Raw genomic sequence first — 11,378 nt, 5'->3', positions numbered from 1 at the left:
GAGTATAAAATATAAGCTACAAATGCCATGGCACACAAATAGATAAAAATACCAAACTACAAGGGGAGATACAAAATGCACACATACAAATTTTAAAACACAATTCCTTATCTTAAAGTGAAAGAGAGAGGAAGGAAGAAAAGGTAGAAAAAGAGAAACATATCCAAAGAGGGGAGAGCAAATGCAGGCAAGAGGAAAAGGGGGCTTTCTGCTACACCAGAAATATCCCACTTGAAATTCATGGCAAATCCCTTTGCACTTGGTAGCCCTTGCATAGAAATGGGTGAAATAGAACCACTGCTTTATTGGTCTCTGTCATGGCGTGGGGTCCCTAGGGATGGCTGTGATGACCCTAGAGACCTGTGACCTTGCCAGTTTTGCCCTACAGACACCTTCTATTCTCGCCAGACATGTCTAGATGGTTAAGATAATAGATGGTAGATAGGGAGGCTGCCCTCAAGATGCTATGCAGTCATGGTCCTGGTGGACCCCACTAAACCGTGTGGGTTCTTATACTCCTTGGTGGGTCCCTCTCTAAGTAAGTGCCCTGTGAGATGCCCCAAGACTTATGGGCTAGATGTGTGACTCCCAAAACTGCTCCTTTATCATGCCACATGCCTCGCAGATGGTATGTAGATGTTGCCTCTCATGATGAGGCCTCAGTTTAGTTCAGCCTCAGTAACTGCACCCTCTGGCACTGGGGTCTGCTCACCCTCTGTCACTGCGCCCTCTGGTGCTGGGGCTCTGCACGGTAGTGTGCCCCGATGAGGCCTCCTTCTCCTCAATAGCCTCAGCTTGGTCCACTGGATTGAAAGCAACAATCTAAATATGAGCCCCTGGGTTATAACATAACAGCAACCATAACCCTGGATACTTTAGTCTCACCAGCAGCAGCACATGCACCCAGATATCTCCATGGAGCTTTTCTACACAAACTCCACTGCCCCTGGCAGCTGCCATGGCCCTAACTGCCTTCAGTTCCAGCCCTGGGACTTTTATGGGCCCAGGGCTCTGCCTTCTTCCGGTCAGCTGACCAGGTACAGGTGCAGGCTAATTCCCTTGTTAGCCTGCTGCCACAATAACCCACACCTGTGGGGTTTCTGCCTGGCTCCTAGGGCCCTCCCTCTAGGCAGTTTCTTCCCTTAAAGGAGCACCTTAGTGCCCTGTGACAGTCTCTCTGATGTTTTAAATTGCAGTTAAGCAGATCTGCTTAGCTGAGAGACTCAGATGATATATGCAGCAGAGTACAAGGTCATTTGAAAGAATTGCAAGCCCTGCTAATGGAGCAGAACCAACATGGTCAGCAAAAAAATGTATTTCTTGAATGAATTTTAAAACATAGATTTACAAAACAACAGTTAAGTGGCAGAGGCCTATGAAATGTTGCCTATGGCCTTGTTGCACATAATTTTGGGCAGCTCCTGGAGATCTGAACGTCTGGATTGTCTGCACATCAACAGCTGAAACACATTTTAGTCACTCATTAGGTGGCTCAGTTATGCCACTCCAGGGCAGGATTATCTCAGATCTGTGTTACCCATCTTGCTTTATACTAAGGTATAGCCACTTTAGGTTACACCTTAGTATAGATGCCCCACCCACCACCCTTCCCTGATGGTCCAGATTGGGCCCACTACCTCCCAACATCCCAGATCCTCACTCACTACCCCACCCATCCCCTCCCTGCTTGCTTGCCGCTGCCCATGCTGTCTGTCCCAAGGGAGCAGGCAGGGAAGGGTTAAACTGCCTGCTCAGCTACTGCTCTCTGCTGGGAAAAGAAGCAGCCTGGCAGCAGCAGTGGCTGGGTAGGCAGGTTAACCCTTCCCTGCCTGATTCCCTGAGACATAAACTGCAGGCAACCATGAGTAAATAATGCCCTGGGACCAAGGGGAGGCAGGAAGTGGTGTGGGGACTCTGAGGGGTAGGGGGGGAATCCCCGCGGGTTGGGAGGGGGGAATTGGGGGAGCCCCAGGGATCAGGGGGCAACGTGGAAGCCCAGAATGGGTGGGGGGTGGGATTCTTCCCTTTCAGTCCTCCAGCGCCCTGCTGGCCTGAAGTGTGACTGTTCCAAATTCCAGCCAGCACTAACACCCATCAACATTTGTGCGGTTCACAAATGTAAGGTGTAAGAAGGCCCCCAGATACTAATTACTTCCCAAGATCAGTCTAACATAGACTGTTTTGTAAATCAGTTTTGTTAGTCAGTTAGGGTGCTTGTACATGTGACAAAATTGCCCCTTTTAGCAGTTTAATTTCCCTTTTTAGCAATTTAATTGTCACACTTTACATGTGTGGTGGTGTATTGTGAATTAAATGACTTTGTTACATAGCAAACTAAAACACATCCCAATGTATTTTAGTTTGTCACGTAACACATTGCAGCAATACATCAATCCCTAGGGGTGCCCTGCAGCTCAGGGGCTGCTCAGCCCACTGGCAGCTTGCTTCCCGGCTGCAGGCAGGCTCCACAGGAAAAAAAGAAATACAGCAAGAGGCTTGGTGGGCTTCCAGTGCACTGTCCCCACCACCTTCCTGCTTCCTGGAACTGCCTGGAAATGAACCGGCTTGCCCCTGGGGCAGCGTGGGAAGGCGGCAGGAGGGCGGCTTTGTGTGCTGGCAGTCAGAGAAGGTGGCACGGATGGTGCACGGGGCACCAGAAGTCTGGGAGGGCTTGCAGAAACTCAGGCTTGGCAGGCTTCCAGTGCCCCGGGCACTGTCCCCACCACCTTCTCTGGCTGCCAACATACCCAGCCGCCCTCCTGCCGCCTTCCCGTGCTACCCCAGGGACAAGCCAGCCCTTTCCTGAGAGGTTTCAGTGGGTTTTTAATCATCACAATTAAACAGTGGGTTTTTAATCATCACAGTTAAAAACCCACTAATTAAATACCCACTATTTCAGTTTAGGAAGAACTAAACCCCCATCATGTGTACAAGTGGCTTTAGGAGATGTAGCCATTTTGTACTAGAATCTTCCAGTTTGTTGACTTCTCTGCCTTTATTCCCCAATGCAGAGAAGATTTTACTTAGCCAGGCATGTGAAGAGTTCCACTGGGTTCATTAGGATTATTTAGGTGTGTAAAGTTCTTTGATGGATTGGACCACAGTGTCTAGAACTGTTTAGGACCAGGTTTGTCTGCAAAATATTGGTTATACAATTAAAAATTGCTACCACAACAGAGAGCTTTTGTACTAACATAATTAGATTTTGCTATACACAAGCTGTACATGTCAGTAAAATAGATGATTCTTTTGATAATCTTCTGATCATTAAATCTTTTTATGTGGCTTAGATGTTTTTTATTTTTGCCATTTCCAGTGCTGGAAAATGCTCTCTCAACTATTGCTGTGGAGGGTACATCAGTGTTAGTTCTGTTGTACTGTGTGTTGATAGGCGGCTTTGCTGACTATGTAAAACTTACTTTTCCTTGACAAAGACTTTAACTGCTTCTTCTGTGTAAAGTTAAAATGCGTTTTTCCTTTACCAAGAAACCCCAGAAAACTTTTTCTCCAGTAGAGTCTCAAATATTAAAACCATATATGTTTGGACATTGTATTCCAAGTTCTGTGAAAGGAAAATTTTATACATAACTAAAACAGTGATTTATAATAGAAAGATTGACATGTCTTTAACTAGAACACTGTGAATAAGTCTGTGGATAAAGTCCAAGTGCATCAGCAGCTCAGCAGCAATACCTGTATGCCTGTACTTCTCCTGCATTAAGAAAAGTAAACCATGAGAATCGTTTCATCAAGGAATAAACTGCCCAGGTTCAGCCTTTGCTTTCTGTGAGGTTTGAATGATGGTGCCCCCAGAGCAGCTGACATGTGGTAAACCCCCTTTCAACCATGCTAATTTCTTCCTTTGTCTGTATCCTCATTCACAGTGTTGCAATTAAACATGGTTATTTACACATTTATAAAATATAACATAAGATAAAAAAATTAATAATATTTTTATTCTAAATTGTTATTTTAGGTTATTCCAGCAGCCTTTTGTGTGTGTGTTAAAAGCGTGTTGTTGAAGTAATATTTTGTCCAGCTTTCTAGGGAACACCTTGATAGCAAATGACTAGAAAGGTTTGTTCTACCAACATTATGGTCATAACGCATAGAAACAGTTCATTGACTCATCAGTCCCTTTGAAAATCTGTTGGGTCTGTGTTCATATGTCATTCTTTTGTCGACATGTGAATATAAATTTGATTTGCTAAACATTTTTAAGTAAAACAAAATAATATAAATGTGTTTATCTGAATTTCTTTTTTCAGGATTTTAAAGAGGTAACATTGGGTAGTCCAGATGACAGCACGATCTATCAAGTTATTGGAATGTGCTATAACAGGTACACAGGTGGTTTTGTAAGGTGTAAGATACAGGAGAAAGTGAAACAGGGTGGGGGGGGGAGCATGATAGTATATTTTATCTTTTGGTATCTGTCAAATGAGCATAGGAAAAGAGAAAGGAAAAAAGGGGAAGATAAGGGAGGGAAGACTAGAAGGTACAGAGAAGGGCAACTAAAATGATCAGGGGTATGGAGCAGTTGCCATATCAGGAGACGCTAAAAAGACTAGGGGTCTTCAGTTTGGAAAGGAGAAGGCTGATGAGGGTTGGGATAGGATAGAGGTCTATAACATTATGAGGTGTAGACAGAGTAAATAGGGACAGGAGCTAGAGGTACACTGATACATCAGTCCAATATCGGATCGGTACTAATATAAAGAAAATTGGCTGTATCAGAAATAGGCCCGAAGTGGTCAATAACTTGGCCGATAAATGCCTGTGCGTGCATGCAGCCACAGTGCAGCACACACGCAGTGAGGAGCAGAGCTCAGCAGTGTGCAGCTGGTAAGTCTGTTGTGGTGGAAGGGGAGGGGGAAGAAAAGGTACATGGGGGTGTAGATCAATGCTCCCTGTGGTGAGGGAGGGGAAGGGACAGGGGCAGGTGCTGCTCAGCTGGGGTGGGGCACAGGACAGAACCACAGTTCATGGGGTGGGGGGCTCCCATCGCTGCATGCACCCTGGGAGGTCATGGGGCGGGGGGCGCATGCCCCCGCATCTGCGCGGGGTGGGGAGCAGCCTGCAGCTGCAGGCTGGAGCCAGGGCTGCGCTGGGCTCTTGGTGGGGGCTGGGCTCAGGGTGGGTGGTGGCAGTGCTGGGAGGGCTCTACAGAGGGGGTTGCAGCCACCCCAGATTTTGCTGTAGACCCCCGAAAGTGCCTCTTCCCTCCCTTCTCCCTTTCCACCACAACAGACTTACCAGCTGCATGCAGCTGTATTGGAAATCAGATCGGTATCGGCCAATATGTCTCCTTAAATATTGGCTATTGGTATCAGCCCCCAAAATCTATCAGTGCACCCCTAAATGGAACTGTTATTCACCAAGTTCTAGAATACTAGAACTAGGGGGCAGTCACTGAAATTAGTAGAATAAATGTTTTAAACTAGTAAGTACATTTTTACACAGCACATAATTAAATAACTTGTGGAACCCATTGCCATAGGAGGTTGTAGAAGGAGATAGTATAGCCAGGTTCAAAAAGGGACAAGACAAATTCATGGATCATAGATCTAGTAAACAGAATAGTCAGCGATGTCTCCTCTGACATCTCAAACCTAAAGATAATTGATGCTAGGGAGGGTAATGAACATGGAATATATCACTCTAGATCAGTGGTTTTCAACCTTTTTTCATTTGCGGACCCCTAAGAAATTTCAAATGGAGATGTGGACACGTTTGGAAATTTTGAAAGGTTAGATGGCCTCTCTGGAGGTTAGATGCCCGCTCTGGACACAGCCTATACTAGCACAAGGGTAGGGAGAGCTAGCCGTGGTGGTGGTTTTGGAAGATAACGTATTGCCACGAGGCAAGATTTTTTTGTGATATCTTTTATTGGATGCAATTAGTGTTCAAGAAAAGCTAACAGCCTTCACAGCTACAATGATAAACAGGAGTATGCAGAAGAAATAATCATTTAAAAATATTTTGTCCCTTCTTGTCAAGATTAAAATATTTTTTCAGAGCATTATATAGAGGCTTGCTCTCCTGTTGAGTGTTCAATCTTTTTAGCATATAAATTGTGAGCCTTTGTCCCTAGAGCTGGCACCTTTCATTATTGGTTAAAAAGAAAATGAAAATAAAAGACTGACTTTCAAATGTGCGTGTGTGTTTTGTTAGACTTCAGCAATTTGAAGAAGCTGTCAAATCATTTACCCAGGTGCTTAAAATAGATCCCTTCTCTGTGGATGCCTATGTTGGACGAGGAAATTCATATATGGAATATGGCCATGAAGCTGGTCATATTCAAGCACAGAAAGATTTCTTGAAAGCACTTCATTTGAACCCAAAGTGCATTAATGCCAGGATTTGCTTAGGATACAATTTACAGGTAATGTTCTTGTTTAATATGGACTACATTCATAACATCTGATCAGAGGATTTGCTCTTGAGCAATGCGAGATGCAGGTTCTTTTGTCAGTGCAAAGAGAGGGTGGGATTGATAATCATAATATGGTTGTCTGCCTGTTGTATAAGCTAACAGTAAGCACTAGACTATCCTATTTTATATGTGCAGTTTAATAAATAAAACATGACCAAAATAATTTGGTTGAATCTATTTAAAAATACATGTATTGTAAGTTGATTGAAAATATGTTAACAAATGCTTTAAAACTTCAGAAAGGGGTTTGTGTGTGATGAACTTTGAAAACCTCTTAGTTATATACTAAAATGAACACTCTTTTAATTGCAAAGGGATACATGAAATTACACAACAGGTTTTTCTCTCTCCTCCCAGATTCCTATGATTTTGTAAGATTATAGTGTTATTTATTATGCTTATTTGTCTGAAGCCTTCTTTTTAATGAAGTTCTAAATTCATTTAGCCTCTCTTTAAAATAATAATACACTAATATTAATGGAGTATATCAGACCTACTTGGGTACATTTTATACAGATTTCCTCAGACCATTCTACCAAAGCAGTTTAATTCTGCTTAATGTTGCCATAGTGTTGTGTGAAGAACTATCTGCGTGCTAAGTATTGTTATCAGCATTCCTGTCATGCAGTCTTACAAGAAAGTTCTTTCAAGAACAAACTGCTAGTTCTGCAGAATAGCTCCAAACCATGACTTTTCTTGGTATGCAGAGCAGAAGAATTGGATACGATTACCAAACTAATTTGTACTTGCTAAAAATTTAAAGCTCAATCTTCTAGGGCAAAAGCTTAGTGAAAAGAATCAGTTGTCAGAATTAGAAAAAGTGACTTCTCTTGCTTTTTTCTGTTTTCCTCTCATTTGTCAGATTATTATAGTTCATACTTCCCCTTCTCTACTTTACATCTCATCCTTGTCCACAGCCAGTGGATGTAGATTGACTTCTGAGATGTGGGGTTGAGATTACACATTACCATTTGATCCTATTAGGTGCACTTAAAACTTGAAAGATTGCACATTAAGGCTTGTTAACAAGTGCTAAGTGCTCTCAAAGTGTCTTAATGTTACACTACTTTGGGTGAGGATTATCTTTGGCCTTTGCTATCTAGCTTGAGTTCATTTAACTTCTGGCTGTTCACCTGAGATAAAACCCACCAGTATTTAGGCCTCCAGTATCCCAGGAGGCACCACTCCCAGGTGGATTAGCTTTCCACAAGGACTCTAGCCCAGGACTGACAGTCTGGGACAGCTGGTGAGGGGATGAGTGGGGAAGGAGGGGAAAGGGATGAAGGGGAGGAGAAAGCGGGAGGAGGAGGGAGAGGGGAGGAACAGGTAGACAGTGAGTTGTCAGGCTCCTATCCCCCCAACTCCCAATCCCCCCCAGGCTCCCAAATCACCCCCTCACCTCTGGATCACCCCCTGCCATCCCAAACTCGCTCTGCTGGATGGATCTGTACCCTGCCATTCTGATCACTCCTCCTGCCCCCCCTTTTCCCCCCATCAGCTCCATTTGCCCCTGGATCACTGCCTTAATACTCCAATCAGCCCAAGAACAGTGGTGGGGGCTGCTGCCCTCCCTGCCTGCTCCCAGGCTCCCTGCGGCCCATGCTTTCCTCACATGCCTGGATCTAGCCTGTGCTGGGCCCTACAACTAAAGAGGGGGCAGGGGAGTGAGTAGCTGCTGGGCAGGTGTGGGGCCTGGTGAGGACTGCATCCAGGTACATGGGGTTGTATGGGCTGAAGGGGGAGTGGGAAGTAGGTAGGGAAGAGGACCCTTCTTTTGTTGTTGCTGCCACTGCCACCACTCGCAAGCTGATTGGGGTGGCAGAGTGGCTATCTGGGGGAGTGGAATGGGTAATTGGGGGGCAGGGGCTATTCAGAGTGTAGAGGTGACAATTGGGGTGTGTGCGGGGGGCGATACAAGTGGTGGGGGGCCCTCCCCCCGGCCTGTAGGGTGGTTAGAGAGTTGGTGAGGGGTGCAGCCACAGAGCAGACTTGCAGCCCTTAGTCATGCCTCTGCTCACCAGCCCCCCAGTAGCAGATCAGAGCTGTGCAGTTAGAGAGGGTATTAAGCTTTCACATGTCACTGATCACTACCACATGATAACCTTAACACTGACTAACATTCCTTACAATTAGCACCTGCAAACCCTAATGTGTAATCTCAAGATGGATACCTGGGTGGCAGCCCAGTCCTTAGTTTTGGTTATCTAATAATAAAATGTCATAGTCTCAGTTTTCTGGTTGAGATCTCATTCTTTCAGGTTAATAAAAAATTATAGTAGCTGCAGGCACATGCTCAGATCATCCAGGAGAACTCTCCCAGGTCTGTTTTCCTGAGAGAAAAACTTACCCAGAAAGACCTGTATAGAAGTTTAAGCAGAGAAGAAAAGAGCCTGCACTGCTGGCACTGGGCTGTCAAGGGTCCCTAGAGAAGGCATCCCAATGAGCTTTGCAGACTCCTTTTTCTGCCTGAAAACAGTTGACAGAAGCAAGGGCACAGATCAGCACTGATGGGCTTCATGCCTCAGGGGACCATGATTCGGAGAACTGCACCTCAGAATCCCCCCGCCCTCTCTCCCTCTGGTGAGGGTTGAACAGAGGAGATGCTGAGCTTGTCTCCTCTCTTGTCATGCAGCCAAGCAGTGCCTCTCTGAACAGAGCACTGCAGTCTCAGCAAGGGGTGGGGTTCTGCCAGGTCAGGGAAGGGTGGTGGGAAGTTGCCACTTTAGGGAAGGGAGAGGTCTGTGCCTGTCCTATGAACTCCCTGCACAGTATTTCAGTGCAGGTGCAGCTGGGTAGGACCTTGACCTTGCCCTTCCCAACATCTAAGTGCTGCAGGCTAGTCTGTAGGGGCTGGAGTTACCTGGGTACAGCAGGGGTGGGTCAGTTGGTTCTGGTCTGTCCTAAGTGGATCCTAGGCCACTGAAAAAGCTGGCAGCAGAACATGCCTTCTAAGTGTTTTGGCACTGGGCTTTTCTAGCCCAAAGCACTCGGGACGGGGGCGGGAGTGTTCTGCTCCCTGCTTAGCTGGGACTGATGCATACTCTCCTTAGCCCTGTGGGAGGGGAAGGGAGGAGGGAAAGGGAGCTCACTGAGGTCCCTGAGGATGGCTCTGCAGCTTCTTTTGGACCTCTGCCCGTACAGATGTTCAGTTTCCTGAGAGAGTCTCCTGGGATCCACTTCACGCAGTTTGTTCCCATTATTTTTCTCCCAGAGTGGACACTTTTACTGTGGGGAAACAATATTATGAACACCTGTACTGTCCACCAGATAGTGCTTCAACGATCCCTAAGCACAATTAACCCTTAAATGGAATGTGAAATACGAACATAGACAACTCAGTGTCCTAAAATCAAACTTTATTAGTACAACAAGTATTATCTTAGCAGTTTCTGTATTCAGAGAGAGAAAAACATTCAGTTCAATAATCTCACCCAATCTCAGATGTTACCTTGCTCAACAGAAAAGGTGGCCACTCAGTTCCTGGAAGCAAAGGGTACGTTGTGGGCTGGGATGGTCCAGAGAGGTGTTGAAGGTTGGATTTATGATGATGACACCTTTCTTGCTGCCCCCTTTTATGCTTTTCTTCAACTTCACTCCTTTGACTCTTTGCTTTTAGATTGGCCTCTCTGCAGTCAGCATACTGTCCATCTTTTGTCCTGTCAGAATATTCCTTTGTTCAACAGACCCATCTCAAACACACTTCTTAATTTGGCTTTTTTCTGGTGTCTTACTTTGGGCATTGTCCATTGGTCTCTCATCACCTTTCTAATACATCCAATCCTTTCATCCCTCTGATTCAGCTGATTAGTGCCAAGTTCAATTCATTTGAGCTGGTAACAAGGCCATTGCTATGTTATGTTAAAAACACTTCTCACAGTGATAAAAAAGATAAGATATAATATAATGAGCACTACAAAAACAACGTAAGGCCAGCTAAAAAAAAAAAGTTAACAAGGCTATACAAAACTTAAGCAATGATTAAATAAGGCTAAATATAAACAATACTAGAATTCACCACTCTATAAGCAGGTGCAACTTCAAAGCATTAAATATAACAAGCTATTTTAACATTACACTCATGGTTTCTTCTGAGAGAGCAGGGACTCTCCTTAGAGAAACTGAACATCTGTATGGAGCCAGTGTTGCCACAGGGACTGACAAGAACTAAGCTTTCTGCTTGTCCTGTTTTGAGCACATGTACAAAACTTTCTGATTTCTGTTCTTTTGTTTTTAGGGGGTTTGGCTATAAAACATACAGATTATTTAATATCGGATACTCTGTATCCAAAGGGTGATTATTATCTTAGTATATCAAAAGGAAGACTGCGCACCAGGCCATTCTGATAGTATTGTTGAAAGGCAAGTGCAACTACATGAGGCTCAGCTTTTTTGTATTGTTGCACATTGTCAAATATTTAAAAATCAAGGTAAAAAATCCAGATACAATAATAGTGAAAGCTTTGTGTTTACAACATTTTGGCATGAAAACTAGATACCTTCCTATGCAGATACATGCTTGGATAATTAGCCTACTATTTATGCACCTTTCTTCAGTTTGCTCAGAACTGAGTTAACCAAATGTACAAATGAAGACACACATCTAATTTCCCCCCACAAGTGGGCCTATAGTTTTTTAACAGGTGAGCATAGGTATCTTGCTTGCATAATTAATACTGTAACTTATATTACAACTCATTTTAGGTTCTTGGAAAGTTTCAAAAAGCATGGAATCAATTTACAGTTGTCATTGGCATCGATCCAAAATCCCATACTGCCTATGATGGACGAGCCTTGGTCTGTCTTCAGATGGGTGATGCGTTTGCTGCATTTCAGGATACAAATGCTGCACTAAAAGTAAATACTGGTTTACGGTGGGTGTGGGTGTGTGTACTGTAGAATTAGATTAGGAGATACTTTCTATTTTTATAAATATTCCCTAAAT

The 11,378-nt window shown here is 44.4% G+C and overlaps 1 protein-coding gene across 1 annotated transcript in view; it reads left to right on the top strand.

Annotated features, from left to right (window-relative positions):
* TTC6 (tetratricopeptide repeat domain 6) overlaps positions 1-11,378 on the top strand; it is a 127,879-nt gene that overhangs the window by 110,321 nt on the left and 6,180 nt on the right. Inside the window, exons 29-31 of the mRNA XM_025201442.1 lie at positions 4,269-4,342; positions 6,175-6,385; positions 11,138-11,290. Of these exons, the coding sequence (XP_025057227.1) occupies positions 4,269-4,342; positions 6,175-6,385; positions 11,138-11,290 (438 nt within the window). The remainder of the gene's footprint in view (positions 1-4,268; positions 4,343-6,174; positions 6,386-11,137; positions 11,291-11,378) is intronic.

This window comes from Alligator sinensis, unplaced genomic scaffold, assembly GCF_000455745.1.
Source record: "Alligator sinensis unplaced genomic scaffold, ASM45574v1 scaffold280_1, whole genome shotgun sequence".
Classification (NCBI taxonomy): domain Eukaryota; kingdom Metazoa; phylum Chordata; order Crocodylia; family Alligatoridae; genus Alligator; species Alligator sinensis.
Note: the sequence above shows the minus strand (reverse complement) of the source record. Positions and strands in the feature narration are given on the sequence as shown.